The 21113-nt window shown below is 48.0% G+C and overlaps 2 protein-coding genes across 3 annotated transcripts; both read right to left on the bottom strand.

Annotated features, from left to right (window-relative positions):
* Positions 1 to 60: 60 nt before the first annotated feature.
* On the bottom strand, positions 61 to 6351 carry bcap29 (B cell receptor associated protein 29). The gene is made up of 8 exons (XM_048978684.1): positions 6219 to 6351; positions 5370 to 5484; positions 4985 to 5085; positions 4645 to 4792; positions 4098 to 4233; positions 2203 to 2305; positions 1752 to 1852; positions 61 to 1391 (listed from the first exon to the last, which is right to left on the bottom strand). Exons 2-8 carry the CDS (start codon positions 5459 to 5461, stop codon positions 1350 to 1352), a joined length of 723 nt encoding a protein of 240 aa, XP_048834641.1. The 5' UTR covers positions 5462 to 5484; positions 6219 to 6351; the 3' UTR covers positions 61 to 1349.
* Positions 6352 to 15409: 9058 nt separating this feature from the next.
* Positions 15410 to 20841, bottom strand: LOC125709711 (G-protein coupled receptor 22-like). Of its 2 annotated transcripts, XM_048978462.1 has the most exons (3): positions 20341 to 20841; positions 18274 to 19258; positions 15410 to 17070 (listed from the first exon to the last, which is right to left on the bottom strand). In XM_048978462.1, the coding sequence occupies exon 3, from the start codon at positions 17064 to 17066 to the stop codon at positions 15771 to 15773; it is 1296 nt and encodes a 431-aa protein (XP_048834419.1). In that variant the 5' UTR covers positions 17067 to 17070; positions 18274 to 19258; positions 20341 to 20841; the 3' UTR covers positions 15410 to 15770. The 2 variants fall into 2 exon arrangements, with proteins under 2 accessions (XP_048834419.1, XP_048834503.1); XM_048978546.1 differs by having other exon boundaries at positions 18274 to 20841.
* Between the last annotated feature and the right edge of the window lie 272 nt (positions 20842 to 21113).

Genomic DNA, 21113 nt, shown 5'->3' with positions numbered 1-21113 from the left:
ATAAAAAACATCACACATAGATTATATTAATACTTGCATCACAAAAAAAGCAATTGCTGATTGACATACAAAAGCCTTAAAATGATCTTTATTTTATTTTACATTAAGAAAAAGCTAAATTCAAAAACAAACATTTAAGAAAGAAATGAGCATTTCTGTAAGGCATACTGCTAAATGAATTATTATGGCTACTTCAGTGCAGGTGGTGGAACAGAGGTGAATGAGATGCGTTGGTAATCGGAAGCCTCTACGTTCAAATCCCAGGAGAGGTAGTCCTGTTACACCTGTAAAGTACTAAACCTATAACGTTCTACTACGTTCTCCAGCTGCAAATGTGGGGTGAAGATGGTTCGCCCTATCAACGTAAGCTCCAGGGCTAACGGGCAGAGCAGACAGCTTCAGCCACTGAGGTCTGGCCCGGTTAAAGGGTCATATATGCATGCAGACCGAAAACAGACAAAACCAAGCCTGTTTACCCCGAAAACTGTAGGAGAGGAGAAGCTGTACAGTCATGCCCTCCCATCCTCATCCACCAGCCATGTGAAAAGACTTTGTAAATATTTAAATATATGACACATGTGAATGTTGGCATTTTCATAAAAAATTTAGTAAACCTTTGCCCACGTGACGTTTTCGCTGTATTTAAGGTGATTATGCAGTGGCATAAGAACACAAAATATGGTGACGGAACACAAATGGATGGAGGACGTTATCAAAAGCAGGCCTTGCCCATCTCAAAGCACGCAATTAAAACAGCAAGACGTTTCACATTACTGACAGTCCGTCTTCCCTTTTTGGATAAAACATTCCTTAAGCTATCAACTTTCATAGCAAAAACGTGTCAACATTGGCGAGTACTGAGTGGAGCCACAACAGCAGCCCCTCGTTGGTTCAGGACCCATGGAAGCCCGACGTCGAGAACACCGGTCTACCACTGTTAAACATCAAAGGACGAAAAAAAATCAACCAGTATCAAACGAAACTAGGTGGACAAAACAAACGGCACTTATTTCGAAGCTATAAAAGTGTGAAAACGATTCAAATGTACCCCATTTGAGGGAATCCCATTTTGGCAACGAACAATCAGCAACACGTGGAAAGCAAGTGAACCTATTTTTTTACGTTTCTCCAGATGAATGATTTTTTTTCCCCAGTGAATAATTAAAGTCCACACTGGAAGAGTGCTGGAGAACGCTTGCCATTCCAAAGCGGCCGAACGCTGCACATCTCGTCCTGAAATATTGAGAACATGCTGATGGGTTTCCTGAACGCTGGGTCTTCTCACGGACGTCCACCCTCATCCGCCACCAACCGTGTCAACCGAAGGCTCCACCTCAAAGCTCCTTCACTTACTGGCTCTTTTTGTCACCTTCATCTCCTTGATGAAGATTCTGCGTAAGATAACAGACAGTGTTTGACAGTGTTCATTAATCTTTAAAAGGAGAGCTGGACTCTTTTTACAGAGTCTCTGTTCTAAGGACTTAAAAGTTCTCAGACTGATGCAAACTTGGTGATAAAATAAGCAAAATGGGCATTCATGTAACTCAAGGGTCCTTTAACTCATCGTGTGAAGTGATGACTGATTTGGAGCAGCCATGAAGGATGGGGTAAGTGCCCTACGCAGACAGTCAGGTCCTCCTGGATGAGGACCCAGAGGCGGGCGAACCGGAGGCGGGCGAACCGGAGGCGGGCGAACCGGAGGCGGGCGAACCGGAGGCGGGCGAACCGGAGGCGGGCAGCCCGTTGCTTACCTGCAGCACATGGTGCTCCTGCAGCAGCCTCTCGTACTCCTGCGTCAGGCCCTCTGCCTGCCTCCGCACAGCCTTCACCTCTGCCTGGGACTTCTTCAGAGCTGCAGAGGAGGGAGGGGGAGAGAGAGATTTATTATACAATTATTTGTTTAGCAGATGTACGTCTTTTTAAGAAAGCAGGGTCAGCCAGCCTCCAGCCCCTGGAGCAATTAGGGACTAAAGGCTTTGCTCAGGGGCCCAATGGTGACATCAGCCTGGAGGTGCTGGGATCTGAACCAGCAACCTTCAGACCAGAGTCCCAGAGATTTAACCCACTTAGCCATACATTACACGCAGGCAGAGACTTTTACAGTGGACCGACTCTTCCCTACTACGACAACTTGAAAAAGCATAAAAATTAACTCCACAGCCAAGGCGAATTCAGACTGGAAGAGGCAGCAGTGTGACAAACCCTCATCGGTGGTTCTCAGCTCCTGAGTCAGCCTCCCCACCTCCTTCTTCAGCACCGCGTTCCCCTCCTCTATCTTCTTCCCTGTCTTCCCTTCATCCAGCACCTGAAGGATTGGGGGGGGGAGTGGTGGTGTAAGATACAGACTCATTTAGTCCTGTTTCATCAGCATGCTCTTTCACAAACTGGAGAACAGCTCTCAGTCCCATAAGCCATTGCTGCTGCTGGTCGTACAGCCTGTGGCTGAGCACAGCAGTAACACGCAGCCCCGGATAGGAAAAAGAAGCCTTGTCAACAATTCGATTTCTTACTTATCCAGCCCCCATCCCAGTGCTGGCGAGTTTCACCGCCGGCACTTGCAATATTATATAAAAGTATATTGGTTAGCGAATTTTCCGATGCAGAAATATGGAGACTCAAGCAAAAAATGTATTAAGAATATGCTCACAGCGTAGGAGCCAAAACCGCAAGGAAAAGCTCAACGCGCAGTACTGCAATTTTTCCCCTCGCATGTGTTTTTCTGCATTTTCATCTCACATTTGTCCACATTTCTGTGCATCTTTATACATGTTTAATGTTGTGATGTAGCAGCCATTTCTATGATTGTACATGATTGTCCATAATGTTTGTGGGGAAAACGATGGAGTGAAAAATGCATACAAACACTCTGGAATGCGCTAGTAACCATTTTCATTGTCATCTATGGGGGTGGGCAGCGCAGAGAAACATGCAGCGTGCGTTTTCATACGTTCATACGTCATACATCCTTTCTACACAATGTACGATGTTCTAGCGAATGGCAGAACGTGCGCGTTGACAAAAAGCACAAAGCGCTTCGCGAGAACGAGCCTTAATGGACGCATACAATTCAACTGGGGTAGAAAATTACGCAAGTCAGCTCAATTTTTGCTCCAATACATCTCTTGTGCAGTTCCACGTAACTTCCATGTATGCAGTGGTGCTTGTGGTCAACCAATCAGTAAGATATGGCCGTGTGCAATGTGGCTCCAAAAAGATCCCTGCTTTAAAACACTCGACTGCATTTAACTGTCTCGAATCTTCCTACATGGGACTCTTTCCGCCAACCCCACCCAGCAAAGAAATGTAGCCATGCTGTCAATAAGCCTGACTTAAAATAAACCTCTTCAAGGGGTGGTTTAAATATGAGTGCTAATCCAGCTTTATACTAGGGTTAAGTTCACTGGTGCAAATCCAGCTCTATACTAGGGTTAAGTTCACTGGTGCAAATCCAGCTCTATACTAGGGTTAAGTTCACTGATGCAAATCCAGCTCTATACTAGGGTTAAGTTCACTGATGCAAATCCAGCTCTATACTAGGGTTAAGTTCACTGATGCAAAACACTTGAATTTAATCTAGGTTTAGATTTAACCAGCATTGATTGTGAACTAAATTTAAACTATCTTTAAAGTTTGGTGCCACAGGATTAGTAGATAAATCTTGATTTAATCCAGTTAAACCATGTTGTTGCAACCCAGCCATAATGCTCATTATTCTTTATACAGGGGTTTGAGTAAATTCTGACGTTAACTTGGAACAAGCTGGAAGTGAAGTCAGACACCTATTTATGTACAACCTGAGTCCAATTCGGTTAGGAGTCGCCAACTCGAGAGCCAATCTCTGTGTAACAGGACATGTCAGTGGCCCATTTCCACCCATTTCTCTATTTGGTTAGCAGTGTGGCTAAAGCTAATGTTGAAACTTTCCTGAAAATGTAATAAAACTCTAAAACCACTCTGGCGACTCCAAGAGAAACTGCACATAATATTATTGCCTGCTTTGATCCATGCAGAACAAAAATAGTCAATATAAAGTAAGATAAATCTGTGGATGGCAGCCAGCACAATAATCCCACCCACTGGAGGTTTAAGAAGCTCACCTTTCTGAGGTCCTCGCAGTCCTCCATGTACTTCTTGGCCACCTGGTTAGCATTCTCCACCTGGGTCTGCAGGGCCACTCCAGTCGCCGTGACAGTCGCTAACTGGTTTATCAGCATTATGACACGCCTCATGACACTGCCGTCAGACACACAGCAGGGAATATGACACTCACTGACTGCATCACATTAATCAGCCAGTAGGGGGCAGCAGAGCACACAACATGGGACTAGGTAATGGACTTGTCAGCACAGCATTAAATGAAAATTTCATGCAACGATGAGGAATCCATTTAGGTATTAAAGAAACGTATAAAGATACAGAAAATATAGTTGTATGCCATGAGAGAAGCACTGAGGTTTTGAAACAACTTTGGATGGTATTGTTAGTGCCCTATAGTCATCATCTAGGTTAAACCAATAGGAATCCAAAGTAAAGGCAGTTACACCAATTGGTGAATGACCTGCACACGATATGCTGATCGATGATGGGTCTGTAAACTGTACTCCCATTCATTAACTGCACAAGTAGAGAACATGGCTGACTTACAGCCACAGAAAGAGAGAAAAGCCAGAGATGTAGAGGTTCCTCTGGGAACGGAACAGCTTCATGTGCAGGTGGTCGAACATATTGGGCTGCAGCTTGGAATTCTTGTTGAGCTGCTCCCCCGAGTACTTCCTGACCTCCCGGATAGCGTCTGTGGGGGAAGCCAGAGGCAGCGGGATCAAGGCAACAAATATCGCCTCTACAATAAGACCGTAACGTTAACAAGGTAAGTCAGCATAAAATAAATGCGACAAAATGTGTCAAACATTCATCAGGCGAGGTCTTTGTTCCTTAGAGCTTTGGTGTGATCTGTGTGCTGGTGACAGATTTCATTCAAACTTACCAAGGAACAGGACAATGAGGATTATTATCATGGTGAGGAAGGCTTTGTTCCAGAATGAAGCCAATGCATTCCATACACGGAATCTGAACACAGACTGCCACCTAAGGGGGCAAAGACACAGGAAAACCAACCTTTGCTGCCTCTGCTATTGACTACATTAGAATGCGTTCAAGCATTTGCTCTTATTTTGCCTATATTTGCATTACATGTTATACACTTAGAAAAAAACATTATTCAAGCAAAATGTTCTGATGAAAATTACAACAGTTGTGTGTGACAGTTACCTCGGACACACAGGAACAGAGAGTGTTCTATCCTTACAACACTGTGTGATGTTGATGCGTTTCTGCATCACATACAGATAGACATGCAGGCACTGCGATACCTCTTGGCTGATATGAAAGGCAGACAGAGGGCGAGCAGGACACCAATTTCCGCGTAGAGGAAGGTGGCCACCGCTGTCCACTGCAGAGTCATCCTTCTGAAAGTTAAGCTGGAAACTAAAAAATCGTTTCCAAATTACTACGAGATATCTAGATCATGTGAACGCAGCCACCGGTTTCAAAACCCATCTGTAAACCTTTTTGTTTGCTCAATCTATAACATTCCCTGTCGATTTCTGTTTTATATGTTTACTTTGCCATGTTCTATGTAAGCGTATTTGAAAAGCGTTATGTAAATAAAATATTTTATTATTATTATCATTGTTATCATTTAGCAAAGAAACATATCCCACCCCACACACCACGTGCTAGTAATTCCTTTTAAAACAGACATGTAGTTCAGTGTGAACAGCCGAACCAGAAGGGGAAACCACACATTTGCAAATGTATAATTTATGTAGGCAAATGCGAACACATTTACATGAAGGTCTCTATGATGGCTATTTCTCCAAGAATTCACATATGTTCATTCCTTGTACATTATTCATCATATATTTGTTTCACACCTAACTTTGCTAGGCAGCGATACACGGTGAGAATTTGTGGACTGTCCATTTCCATTTTCAATTAATTGTCCCTTCAACAACCCGTCAGCGGTGTTAAATTTTATATGCAGCTTAACCTACTATTAATTTGGGGCCGCTTTACATCCTGAGAACTGTCCGACTCGTCGGACAACTTTAACTCTGTTTAGTCGGAAGTGTTTCAGCGAATTTGTTACTCGTAAAATTATTTATAACTTTGTAACTATACTTAAAGAACGTGACAAATACTAATAGTTCACCACTTACCGTCTAAGCACTTTAGAAGACAGATCAGAAAAGACGATGACACAGACAAGGCACCGCACACACCCCTTCCTGATTGGGAAAGTAACGCTGCGGGCGAACTCGCGTGACGTCATATAAAGTCACCGTCGCATAGTGTTCGCGTAAAACCTTAACATTACATTCTGGAGTTCGTGTATCTCGTAACATCGTGTTAACGTTTTTATCGATTATAATGATCTGTTTTTTTATTATTCATTTGCAGAACTAGACGTTGTGGATCAGTTTTGGTTAAGGACGTTACTAATACTGTGCTCCACTAATGAATAATAGAATGTTTAACCTTCTCCCCTACCTCACATATTTTATAATATAAAAACGGTATGGGCAGACGATGGCGCTATTGGCAAAGTCTAAGTTCAGTGTGACTTCAGTATGACCAAAGAGATGTCTTGGTTTACGAATTAAAAACGGTTTAAATTTTGAAGCTTGTGCGAGCCTTGTCATGTGTGCATATAGAGATGCATGATATAGTGAGCATAGTTTTTCCACTAGACTATGTAACTTGTCTCGAGAACAACAATTTCACTTTGCAATGTTTAACAACTTCCATCCATCCATTTTCTAAACCGCTTATCCTACTGGGTCGCGGGGGGTCCGGAGCCTATCCCGTAAGCAATGGGCACGAGGCAGGGAACAACCCAGGATGGGGGGCCAGCCCATCGCAGGGCATACTCACACACCATTCACTCACACATGCACACCTACGGGCAATTTAGCAAGTCCAATTAGCCTCAGCATGTCTTTGGACTGTGGGGGGAAACCGGAGTACCCGGAGGAAACCCCACAATGACGTGGGGAGAACATGCAAACTCCACACACATGTAACCCAAGCGGAGACTTGAACCCGGGTCCCAGAGGTGTGAGGCAACAGTGCTAACCAGTGTGAATAAACTGAAATTTGATAATGACCAAAGAATTTAAACTTTGTACAATTATTTTTTTCCCAGAATGGTGATTCCTGTCTTCATTTGTGAGAAGTTTACTTTCTTTTCTGTTACCAACAACTTTTGAAGATTAGAATACCAGCCTAGTTGTAATGGATGGCTTTTGGTTGGATGGTATTGCCCTTCTTGGGCTATCATGATATTGAGAAGACTATGTAATTTTGTCCCTGTGTCAGTGGTACAAAAGATCCTCTCTCTCTCTCTCTCTCTCTCTATATATATATATATATATATATATATATATATATATATACATACACACACACACTCACATAAGGAATATTTATTTATTTATTCAAACTGTTATTTACATATCCTCAGATCAGAATCGTTTTCATGAAGCCATAGTTCCTTCGTGAAGGAACGACAAAACGCTTAGGTAATTAAAAGATCTGTACAAAATATCTATGTCGATTTTAATTTTTAGTCAATGGAGTTATTACGTACGTTGGTTTTGACCTGCTCCAGATATTTCAAAGATGAACATTTTTATTACATTAACCCATGGACAGTGATGGGAATTTTGATTTTGAATAAACGAGGTACTCAATCAAATTCCTTTAAATTCAAATAATTAAAAAATATCACCTTGCTAAATATGATTTCCCCTGGTAATTAAGTGCATAACATAGGACGTCGAAGCAACGTTGGATTCAGAAAATTAATACGAATAGACATAGATGCAGCAGCTGCAAATAAAACAGTTCTAAAAAGCAGTGACGGGGGCTGGGGATTATTGGGGAGCAGATAGGGTGGGAGGTGCAGATGGATGGGGATGCACAGGTGAGGTGTGCTATCATTGCATTCTCACTCATGTGTTCCAGCGGCTACAACTGAGAGGGGGCCTCAGATCTGGCAAGACCACAGCACGCCTCGGCTGAACCCGGCCAATCAGGTGCCACGTTCCCCCTGTCACACGGGAGTCAGTGCTGTCATCGCCTCGTACACCCGTCTGCCTGACGCTCAGGCCAGCGGCGCTAAGCTGCCCCCTTATACTGCCCCCAAGCCAAAATAATACTGACCTATTAGTGTCCTCCAGCAAGGCGACAGCTCTGGTGTTAGTGACAGTGCAGACATGCCCTACTTTTTGTGTTCCTATGACAGACTCTAAGACCATAGAGTGTATGATCATAGACCATAGAATGTACAGTCCTGCTAAAGATGGCATATTTATACAGAGACCAGAACGTTCTAGCAGTGCCCTGCATTCTTGATTTCTGGTTAGAGTTTTGCTTGTCTCCATCAGTTTCAAGCACAACCATCTCTGACTGACACAGAGCTATGCAGAGTACCTTCCCTACCTGGACATGAGTAGCGGACAGCAGGAGGCGGATCCAGCTCTTTGGGTCTGAGACAGTGAGCAGCAGAGCCACACAGCTGCAGCCAGCTCTCCTGACATGGCTCATGTCTGCACCAGTGCTGGGATGGATTGATTGAAAGCTTTTTAACTTAGCCTTTTGACATCACACAATGCCTCTTATTTTTGTGAAAAGCTATACAAACCAAAGATTCAAAGAGTAACATTACAAGTAAAATTAAATTAAAAACATATAATTAATGCGGCATTTTTGCCCAAAATGAGTTTACTGTCAGAAACTGTATTCATGTCGTTCAATATGCATAAACTATATAAATCCACGTTTCACCAAATGCCCTAAGTGAGGAAGTCCTACCAGGTCCTTGAGAGGATAATCAGCTGGGATTATGCCCCTTTCGTTTATGCTGTCAGCCCACTGCTGGGGGGTTATCCTGAGCCTTGGCCTCCCCTCTCACCTGGTCCCCAGGTCAGAATATCCCAATTCTAAGTGCTTACATTCAGTACGCCAGTGGTAGGTGAAAGTATGCAAAAAAATGCCAAACAATCTTACTGATGTACAGCTCTGGGAAAAAGTGAGACCACAGCAAAGATTTCAGCTTCACTCATTCCTCCGTTTATGGGTATGTGCCGGTGTAAAATATACACTTTTCTGTTTCTCATTGATGAAGGGCTTCTGCTTTATGGGTCTTCAGTCCTGCTTCAAAAGCCTGTTATGAATTGTCCTAGCAGTGCACTTCACACCACGTCATGTTTCTCATTCTTTGTGAAGGTCACTTCAGGTCATCCTCCGATTTATGAGGCACTGCTGGATAAGTTGACTGTCCTCTCTGGCATTAGACAGTCGCTTCTGTCCTCTATCTGGCTGGTTTCTGGTCGTTCCCAGTGTCTCCTGCTTCACTTTGTTCTTGTGTACTGCTGTCTTACAAACCTAGAGCCTGGAAGCAGCCTGCCTCGCAGCGTAACCTTCTGCCAACAGAACGTGGATTTGATCAGGATTTAAAAATGCAGGCTTTTAAAAAATATAGAGTGGTCTCTTAATTTTTTCCAGAGATGTATGTTCAGCAGAAACATTTCACAACAAAACTGTGGACAAGCAACAATACCCACAGTGATAGAGGCAGTAAGGAGTCTTACACTATCTCTAATTTCTGATTTTAATCAAAATCTTTAAAAAGCTTTATTGCCGACACTCGTGCCTTTCATGCGCAGAGATCTGCTTTTGCTTGTGAACTATATCAGTCTTCCTTGGCCATAATCTGCAGCTGCATCTCCGGGTGCCCCTATCGGTCGACTGCCCCAGGGTCTGCTTCGTTTTAAAGGCAGTGTTTTGAAATCGAGCGTGACCAATGATTCGTCAAGCCAGCGCAGCTCGCCGCTTTCCATTCGTCCGCCGTCTCCCTGGCGATAGCAGAATCGCGCTGAATTATAGCCAAGTGCGCACTGGCCTAATACAATAGAAGCACAATGCAGGGCCACATAACACAATTTGTCGGCTTTTTTCCCACTCTGAACCTGCTGGGTAACGCCGGGGGTGTGGCAGCGGGGATGGGGGTCAGGCCAGGAGGGCAGCTGAAGGGCACATCGGGGGGGGGGGGGATGTGAACTGGTGAAAGGGTGGAAATGATCGTAACACACCGTGTGACGATAAGGCTGAAGGGGGAAGGGGTGCTGATGACGACCACACACTGCTGAGTGGCAGCTGCTGGGTGGGAATCAAAGTCAGACAGACATCAGGAAGCAGGTCCTGGAGGGGTGCCAGGTCTGTATGCAGAGACTGGGGGGAGGGCGCGTACGTTTGTGCGTGTGCTGTGTGTGTGATGGGCGTGTGTGTGTGTGCTTGCAATATGTGAGCTTGCATGTGGCATGCATGCTGTGTGCTAATGTGCATGTGCTCTTGTGATATGTTAGCATGCATGTGGCATACATGTGATGTGCATGTAGTGTACCTGTTGTGTGCAAGTGATGTGCAAATGTGTGTGCTCTGTGAGGGTCCTTGTGCTATGTGATGTGCATGTCATGTGCATATGTTCCTGGCCAGCTCTTCCAAAGGAAGATTTTCCCTCCGCTGAAAGCATAAGAATTTCTGCATACAACCATCTCTTTGAACTCTGCGTCAGTGTGTTTCATGGCAGATGTTAACTCTCTCCCACAGATTCATGCAATATGTACATCAAGTCATTTCCAGTTCTGAGGACACCTGGGGGGTTGTCAATGGGGGAACCTGTGTGTATCACCAGAACCCCCTCGAAAAATGAAACACAGATGAACTTGGAGCAGAGCTGCTTATCTAGTGTCATGAATATTTACAGACCGTGGACCAGCAGCGGGCGGCATGGTGGTGCAGTGGTTAGCACTGTTGCCTCACACCTCTGTGTCCCGGGTTCGAGTCTCCGTCTGGGTTACATGTGTGTGGAGTTTGCATGTTCTCCCCATGTCATCGTGGGGTTTCCTCCAGGTACTCCGGTTTCTCCCCACAGTCCAAAAGCATGCTGAGGCTGATTGGAGTTGCTAAATTGCCCGTAGGTGTGCATGTGTGAGTGAATGGTGTGTGAGTGTGCCCTGCGATGGGCTGGCCCCCCATCCTGGGTTGTTCCCTGCCTCGTGCCCATTGCTTCTGGGATAGGCTCCGGACCCCCCGCGACCCAGTAGGATAAGCGGTTTGGAAAATGGATGGATGGATGGATGGACCAGCAGCTAATTTGTCCTCTGTCTTATGGGGACAGGAAGGGAAAACATCATCATAAATATTGAGGCCTGAAAGTCTGCCTAGAAGGAAAGGGCCATAGAGAGGTACGGCGATGGGCCGAGCCGCACACCGCCATGAGACGGGCTTGGTTCATAACAGCCCACCTGCTGACCTAACATGGCAAACAGGAACATCGAATGGGGCAGTACGAGACCACGGGGCATGTGTGCCAGACAGCAAGTGCCAGGCATTTTCATACAGGACTGTCTCATTCAGTTTGATTTTCTCATGATGACACTTAAGCTGTTTATCTATAGCTTAAGCGATAGACACTGTATCCTTAAGCGTTTGTCCGCGAGCTCCACACTGATGATAAACTCTACAATGAAGAACACACTCTTATTCCTGGAATTATCTGCTGCTTCATTCGATTTCCTGTCAATTTCCTGTTGACGTTTCTGCTGGCCGAGTCATTCAACAGATAAAATGTCAGCCGTAGATATCAAATGTCTTCCTGAGATTAGATAAATTGCGGAGACGGGCAGGTATCCCTGGAGGCAGAAGTGAGAATTCCGTAAAGAGGATTCGTCAGCAAAATTGTTAGACCTACTTCTAGCACGTGGAGCTGACTTTTGGAAATGTTCCACTTTTAACTTAACCTTATTCCGCAGTAATGAAACTCCCTCATGTTTCTCTGAACATTTAAGCTGTGGCTTATCTTTACCTCTCGGCTGAAATGTTACTTGTACTTTAACCTTGAGCCTTTTCGCCACTTGGAGCTTCTACAAACTCCCCTGGGTGATTAGGCCACAGACTCGGGGGTCAGAATTCATATGAGAGAGTTGCTGTGTCCATGTGGCCCCCCAACATGCTTGAGGCTCTATTTACTGTCAGCATTGTGAGTTACAGGATCTTTCCTGCACACATATTAATCATAAAATTCAAATCTGGGTATTACTGACATTTGGCCGGATTCTGACAGAGGCTCAACCAATCAGTTGTTTTTAATCCGTTGAAAATGCGATTTAATCAGGATGGGTGCAGGGCTTGTCAGTGGATGTCAGTGGCAGGCAGACACAATGCCAGTAGGGCTGGAGAGGGTGCCAGTCACGGCCCGCATCTGTAACGTGGGCCAGCTTGTATCTCTGAAGGGCCCTGCTAGGCAGAGCACAGTAGCTCTCAGCCCTGAGCTGAAGTGGGACAGTGTGCTGGTTTGTATTCTGGGCTCCTGCTTCGGCTGACAGAAAGGATCTGCTCAGCATATTACCCACCATCCATCCATCCATCTCTCCATAATCAATTATTCACTGATGTGTACCTCTAAGCTTGGAATCAACCTTCAGGAGGCTTGGGGCATGACATAAGGGACACCCAGGAAGAGATGCCAGTCCATCATTGGGCACACAGTCAGCCACACAGTCACTTATATGGACAATTTTCGGATACCTGTTCACCTACCAGTGGTGTATGGCCCAGTATGCTGGGGCTCTGTGCCTGCGATCAGAAGGTTGCCAGATCAGATCCCATACTGAGCAGAATAATCTCATCCCTTGAGCAAGACTTTTAATACGACCCCGCTCCCCACCAAAAAAAACCCATTCTGGATAGATGCTCAAATTGTGCTGTGTTCAAACCCCAAAATTGTGCTCCCCGTGTGTCTCTTAAGGCAACAAGGGAAATATGAAACAAGGCATTCCGCTTTACCTGTGCAGATAAAGCAGAAATATCATCATCCTTGCTTAAAAAAAACATGTTTTTGGGCATTTGCAGGGAGGGACCCTGGAGAACCCTGGAATGCCACACAAATGGGGCAGGACTTTAACCCAGAGCCTTTCAGGCGGGAGATGTGGTCGCTGCCTCCAAGCCTCTCTGTTCCTGAAAAAGTGGCGATCAAACCCATTTGGCAACATGGACAACATCTTCTGAGGGAACCTGACTCAGAAAACCAAATTCCTAGGGGGTGGGGTGGGGGGTAGGGGGCACTGGCAGAAAAGCTCACCTAGGGCGACACATGGGTTTTGACCCCACAGCCATACTACGGGAGCACTACCTCTGCGAGCGTGGGTCTTCTTACACCACAGACACTCAGCAGTGCATCTTCAGAGAACATTTGCTATACCTAAATAGAGGCTGTCTAGCACCTTTGGGAAGCACTCAGAGCCCAGCACGGTATGTGTGTTTGGATTCTACTCAGAGCCCAGCACAGTATGTATGTTTGGATTCTACTCAGAGCCCAGCACAGTATGTGTGTTTGGGTCCCGCTCAGAACCCGACACAGTACGTGTGTTTGGATTCTACTCAGAGCCCAGCACAGTATGTGTGTTTGGATTCTACTCAGAGCCCAGCACAGTATGTGTGTTTGGATTCTACTCAGAGCCCAGCACAGTACGTGTGTTTGGATTCTACTCAGAGCCCAGCACAGTATGTGTGTTTGGGTCCCGCTCAGAACCCGACACAGTACGTGTGTTTGGATTCTACTCAGAGCCCAGCACAGTATGTGTGTTTGGATTCTACTCAGAGCCCAGCAAAGTATGTGTGTTTGGATTCTACTCAGAGCCCAGCACAGTATGTGTGTTTGGATCCCAGTCAGAACCTGGCGCAGTATGCATGATTGGGGCCCACTCAGAACCCGACACAGTACGTGTGTTTGGATCCTACTCAGAGCCCAGCACAGTATGTGTCTTTGGATCCTACTCAGAGCCATCTTCTCTGGTCCTGGGGCCATCTTCAGCAAGCGGAGACATGTGCTGATCAACCACAGGGTGTATGGCCGGTTTTCCTGACACAAAAAGGTCTTTGAAGCTTTTTTATGGGGGGGGGGGGGGGGGGGGCTCATCAAGATGCCCTGCTGCCTGCTTCACGGACCAACATGGGTCCTAGCCTTTGTTTGAAGGAGCTTATGGACCAAAACCTCTAGCTGGCTGAATCTGTAATGTACGTCATTTGCAATTGATATCATTTTCCTTGAAACACTGCATTGCGGGATCACTCTTTCATCTGCGGGTAGTGCACTAACCTCACTAATATGCTTATATGTTTAGATTCTGCAATCTAACTTTTATCTTCTAGGGCCATACTGCTACATTATGTAGGATACATTGCGTAGAAGCTAGGAATTCTGGGTACCAACCCTGCTGATGGCCCTCATCAAGTAGGGCTTTGTTATCTGACTGCGGCTCTGAAAGTAAAAACACCTCATTGGAAAAAAAACCCATCAGACTATATATTTAAAGTGTTTTTATTCTAATTTAGACGTGAACATCGTCTCACATTGGGGATCTGCTGGGAATGGCTTACAGGACCCCGTCAGTGGTTGTACTTAGGCAATGAGTACAAGTAGTGGCAGAATCCAGCCTGGAAGTTTGCCGTTGTGCCACATTTACTTTCCCCGTCCAAATAAACACATATTATCTTTCTTTTTACATTCCGAGGGAATCAGAATGGCTGAATTTATTATTCCTGAGCCAAGCGTCTCTCCTTTCCGCACCCAGCTCGATGGTGCTGAACACGAAGGAGGAGACTGTCAGGCAGAGGTAGAGAACTCCTCTTTTTCCTGCATTTCCTGTACCCCGTGGTTGCCCTGGGTAACCCCCCCTTTGAGGTACAGGGAGCCCTTCCCTGGCAGTTTTATCCGCCATGGGGTTGCTGCCCAGGCGTGACTTGATAGCCCTTTTTGCGGCGTGGCATGACCTTAATCGGGCAGAGAGTGGACAGCCACAGACCAGCAGGGGGCAGGCAGTGGGGCAAACTGCCTTCAGCCGGTTTCCGGCAGTGCTCCTTCGGCTGCAGGGCTGGCCTCTCTGAGCACATGCGCTCGCAGACTGACAGCCATGGTGCGGCCCGGCAGCTAAGTCCCTATTAAAAGAAACATTGCCACTGCCAATTGGACCTGTGGGTGAGTTTGATGTAAAGCAGACCTTATTTCCTGCAAATCACACCGCTGTCCCCCTGAGCGGCCACAGCCGTACAGCAGCATTGCATTATGGGGGCTGTAATGAAATTACTTCAGCTCGGCTGCCCCCTCGTCCAATCAGTGACCCCCACCCCCCCCCCCCCCCCCCAGACCCGAGCATTTGCCCTTGAGGAGTCCCTCGTGTGGCATCTGAGGGAGAGCCCCTCCCCCGAGTTCTGCTCTGGCCACCTGAGAGGTCTGGTTTGTACGGGGGGGGGGTTCTTGGTTTCATGATGGACCACAGACCATCTCCTCTTTTAAGCTATTTATTATAAATTGACAGATTTAGTGTCCAAGTGTCTATTCTCTGTACATATATTATATACATGACTGGCTTATATATACAATGTATTCACTACTTGTGAAAAGCCATGCAATTTGTACAGCGTGTTTCTCTATGAAACCTACCGTCATCTGTTCACACAATAAATAGTAATAAATTATGTTGCTCTGATCTCTGCACATGGAGCGGTCTTTCCGCAGTAGTACAGATCTGGAATAACATTCCCTTTTTAATGCAAAGTCACCTGGCAGTGGTTATGAGTGTCTCTCTGCATGTAGAGGACATCGAGAAGGTCAGTCCACATCTATGAGTTAGGAGATGCCCAGAAGGTCACTCAACGTCTTCCGAGGAGAGGCATTTCTGCCTCATTTCATTCTCCTCGAAAGTCACCTTTTTGTTCCTCTTTGGGTCAATCCACGAGTTGTGGATAACAGCGTTTTTAGGCAGGGGCTCAGCCTCCACTATGGACACGACCCTCTTCTTCATTTTGCTTTTGAGCACCTTCTGGAACTTCTGGCGCGTGAAGGCATACAACAGTGGGTGAAAGATGGTCGTCCCATAAGCCATGACCAGGAAGCCTAGTCTGAGTTTAACCATGAGGTTACTGGGGCCTATGCTCAGGATGACTGTGTTAAGCACAGTTATGGGCGTCCAACACAACAGGAAGGTGGAGATGATGAGGAGGGACATCCGGAAGACCCTTTTCTGCCTCTCTCGCCGCTCCCGGTGACGCCTGACTGCCCGGCGCAAAGCAATGATGACTGAGACAGATGTACGCATGCCCAGCGCCGGGTTACGCCCTGTGCTGCTCTGAGAGGCATCCGTCGTGTCCGGCTGTGTCGTCATGGAGATGGTCTTCTTCTTCTTGTGTGCCTTCTTCTTCTGCACCACGTGGAAGCGTGTTCCGATACGGATGTTGAGTGCTTGCAGGATCTTGGAGTATGTCACTAGCATGACCACAACGGTGAAGAAGAAGATGGGGATCTGGGCCAGCAGGTGGTAGTAGAGACCCAACTCTGTGTAGTACTGGTTGGTGTGGGCCACTGTCGCTACAGTCTGGTTCTGGTCCAGTCTTGCCTGGCTGAAGAAGCCCACCTCCATGAAGGGAACCAGGAAGCTGAAGAAGGAGAGGGCCCAGATGGAGGCGAGCAGAGCCACGGCGCGACCCATAGTCAGCACACGGTTGGCAGGCTTGACCGAGATGTCGTAGCGGTCCAGCGTGATGGCCAGCACGTTGGCGGCCGTAGCGACGCTGGCGAAGGAGACGGAGGCCTCGTGGAAGCAGCAGACGAGCGCCGTGTTGCCCTCAAGCGAGAGCAGGATGAGCACAATGGTGAGCGGGATGCAGCCCACGCAGATGAGCACGTCCAGCACGTGCAGGTTGACCGTCACCACGTTGCTCACGGAGTTGATGAGGTTGGACTTCATGCAATAGAGCACCAGCACGGTGAGGTTGCTGCTCAAGCCCAGGACGATCTCGAGCATGAGGAAGCCAGTCAGGGTGACCTGGAAACTTAGTGGGTAGGGTGCTGCTACGTTCATGCTGCGGTCGATGGACTCGGCGTTGTCGTGGACGGTCACGTTGCTCATGGTGCCCTCTTCCTCCAGCGCGGGGGGGGCATGCATTATCCTGCAGCGGGAGAGACATCAGCAGGGCTTTCACCAACGTGTCAAGGCATGAGTGTGGAAACCTGTCTCCGAGAAATGCGGGCGCCTGTCGGAGTGGTGAATCAGAGGACGTGTGAATGTGTTTCTGTGGATAAAAAAGAATCATTCCACTGGTCAGACTCCCGCCTCCCGCTGTCTTAAAACAATGAAATCCGGTTGCTTCTAGTTGTATCAGCGAGACGATTATGAATCGCTTCATCCCTAATCATTTGTGCCTGTCACACAAACCAGATGCGACAGCAGAGCATTGTGGGTAAGGTCTAGTGAGTGAAGTTTTAATACCTTTACCCTGCACAGTCCTACTGATAATACAACGTTCAGTTCAGATGCATCTGCCAGTATTACAGACCGTGAGGAAAAAAGAACAAAATGCTTGGCAGCTGACATGCTTGTGAGTTTCACACCCTTTTTGTGAGATTCGCTCACCTGCTGCGCCAGGGGTCAGTTAGTATGTATTAGATGGACCCACAGTATGTGACGCTCATTGTGTCATGGAAGCGGCTTCTCCAGGCGGATTTGTTCTTGTTGGATCGTCTGAACGTTTTGGCAGCACTAGGGACTTTGATCAAAAGATGCCAAAGGGCTCACTGTCAGACCATGCCTGACATGAAGGGCGCCCCCTTATGGATTAATAGTGGCTAATCAAAGACATAAGTTCTGAAGATACCCAACCAGGGACTGCCAGGGAATGTCACCTGCTGTGGTTTAGCGCTGTTTGAGAGGCAGTGAGGGTGGGGCTGCAAGATGCCTGGAAGTGGGCGGGGACAGGGAATGGGAGGGGCTTCAGGAGAGAAACAGATGGAGGGCCGAGGGTAGAGAGGAGGAGTGGCGGAATGAAGGTCGTACGCAGGGAGGTGCTGGAAAAACACAGCGTTAACGACGGGCTGGGCTCTAGGGCAAACCCACGAATGCCAGCACCGTCTAGATAAAATTACCTCATTTTCTCAGCCCATCCGGATAATGTAATGATCACTGGATCCTGCTACATTCATTTTATGCCGTCCCTTATGCAAAGACCCCGAGTCTTTCCTGGCATGTAGACACACACGCGCACACACGTGTGCACACACACACACGCACACACACACGCGTGCACTCACACATGCACTAAAAATTCACTAAAAAGAAAAAAACACATACACTTGTACCACTCCGGGCATCTTACCCTTTGTCCAGATGCCTTCTCTCCCTCAGTTGTCCTCAGCACAATTTTCCAAACTCCAGATAAGATCACCACATCCCAGCATGCTTGGTCAAAAAAATAAAGATGTCCATCTCCACAGAAAACCCGCTTTCTCTTGGCCACCCACTCCAAGCTCTCCTCGATGGGACAGATACCAAGCCCTGCAACTGGCCAGGCTAAAAGCAAACTCTCAGCCAATCCCCCGGCATGCTCATATCCACAGTGTCCACCCTGTCGTCCAATCCACCGTCTGATCTACAGCCGCATCAGTGGCCTCAAATGTCGCGAATCGGCTGTACGGAAGATTTCCGGGTCAAGAAACGTTTGTATTCCCAGACAGAGGCTCCAGAATGGATGTATAAAAACACAAAGTGATCTCCTCTGTGGTCGGAGGGAGGGTGATGAGTATTGTAGCATCCAAGGAAGAAGAACGGGAAGCCTTTCCATAGGATCTGTCTGTTTAGTCTCACGTTTTGTGGTTTTTCTTGCCTTGAGTTAGCACATCACTCATTCATCAGTTTTTGGAGTTTTCTGTTAACCACGACGACCTCTGAAGACGGGCAGAGGAAGCTCACTCCACTTAGCCTCCGCTTCCGGGTGGTGGGTGGTGATGGTCCTAGCGTGTGTTTCTGGAGGTTAGAGGTCCACCAGCCCGCAAGGCCGAGGGACTGGGTGGGGGGTGGAGCAGAGGCGGGCCGAGGTGCCTCCTGGTTGGCCTTCACGCCCTCATCTCCCTTCCTTCCATGCTCTTAGAAGACAGTTCTCCCCAGAGAAGCAGCACTCTAAAGTTGTTGTGGAAATGGTGGAAGGAGGGGGGGAGGGCTCAGCTCAAAGTCACCCCCATTAAGAGGTGAGGGGAGCTGGGGTCTCCGTCAGCCACGGGGCTCGTGGGGGCCGCTCAGTCCCGCCAAACTGGACACATCAGCGTCCATCAGCACCCGCCACTCGCCTGCTTCCCGATCCTGTCCTGGAGAGGAGAGGCAAGAGACAGAGAGACAGGTGCGCATCTGAGACAGGCATCCCAGACAAGTGGCTGCCCCCCAGTGGGATGCTTTCAGTGTGGGACAGCGCCCCCCCCTTCCTGCCTTTGTACTCCCATCCGCGTCTTTACTTGCTTACTTAGCTGTTGGTTATTGCGCTACATTTATGGACTGTGAAGTAGGTTGCCTGGTGAAAACGTTCCGGAAAAAACACATCCCAGAAATAGTGGCTCCTTCGTTCCCAGGAATCAGTTTGAGCTCCCTGCCACACCTGTCCTTCATTTGCTTAGCAAATCAGCCCCCGGTCTGAAAGATGAGATTAAAACCCACCCTTCCACCTCCACCCCCACCTTGCAGCTTTTGGGTTCTGTCACGGACCTGGAAGTAGACAGGCACGGCGGGAAGCAGGGAAGATCTCCCAGGAGGGAACATGAAGCGCCGTGGCTTGGACCACCAGAGCGACGACGGGCGAGCCTAACGAGACGACACCCCTCCCCCGCGCACACGGCCCGTCCTGAATCCCCCATACTCCAGACACAGGACGGCATTCTCACTTCCCCTCGACTTCTGCGATCCGACGGGAACTTTCATTTGTCGACACTTCCAATCCATCCACATTCCGTACCCTGAATCGATCGCAAGGAATAAATCCTGCCAGATCAGCTGATAGCCCAGAGTTACAGCGGCTCCGGATTGACAGATTCACCACGAGAGGATGCGTGCTGTAAACACTGGCGTCGCTGCTTAACCCACCAGCAAGCAGAACGCAGAAAGTGTCTATCAAAGTCACTCACGGTCGTTTACGAGTCACAGAGGGGCCAGGTGCTGAAAGTATCAAAATCATGGAGAGGCTCACTTTCAGTTATCACCAGCCTCCCACTATGTGGAGACGGTTTCTGATTATCCGGAATTTTTCGTAGCGGGTGTCTAATTAGCGTCGATCACGTTTCTGAGACACTCATTCATCGGCAGCAGCTGAGAGCGGAGTTGGGCTCTGATCGCCGACACACTGTCTCCTTTGCACACCACACCGCGGTCGCATGCCATCACCACCAGGGCAGCTACTCACCTTCCTGGAGAAACCTGTCACGGCTCCTGTAAGGGTCCTGCCCCCCGTCCCCTAAACATGCCAGCGCAGGCGGGGTCAAGGCAGGGTCCTTGGTGGCCGGGGGCTCCCTCACTCCTGCAGGGGCCTCACGGGTGTCAGCTGGTGGGAAAGCATGGTGGGGAGGGCGAGTCACGCTGCCTTTCCGGGGGTGTCCTGCATGAGGAGTGGAAGCAAACCAGCAGAAGTGCAGCTCGCTCTCCCTGCCTCCCCGCCTGGCTCTCTGCTGTTACTCTCCCTCCTCCCTTCCACAATGTGTTCTGACTGAACAGTCCTTTCTACTCCACTCTCCCTCGCTCTCTCCCTCGCTCTCTCATGCTCTCTCTCCCTTGCTCTCTCCCTCACTCTATCCCTCTCACGCTGTCTCTCCCTCGCTCTCTCTCTCCCTCTCTCTCCCTCGCTCTCAATCCCTTTTTCTGCTTTCTGACGGTTTGCACACACCAGAATCTCCCCCGTCACTGTGCACTCCCCTCTCTGATCTCTCTCTCTGCTCTCTCTCCACTCTCTCTCTCACTCTCTCTCACTGCAGAGCTTTGCAGCGCTCGCTCCTGCCCTGATTGGTTCCTAGTAATAGGCTTAACCCCTTCCTCCCCACATGATGGTCTTCTCCCGTAATTCCCACCCCCCCCCCCCCACCCAAGCCATGCCTGACGGTTGCAGAAAGCCTCCACATTTATTCCTTTGCAAATGGCCATGGCTGGGGGAGCAGACAAAGCCTGGATACAAGGGAAGGCAGG

This window comes from Brienomyrus brachyistius, chromosome 1 (assembly GCF_023856365.1).
Source record: "Brienomyrus brachyistius isolate T26 chromosome 1, BBRACH_0.4, whole genome shotgun sequence".
Taxonomy (NCBI): Eukaryota; Metazoa; Chordata; class Actinopteri; order Osteoglossiformes; family Mormyridae; genus Brienomyrus; species Brienomyrus brachyistius.
This window is presented reverse-complemented; position numbering and strand designations above follow the sequence as displayed.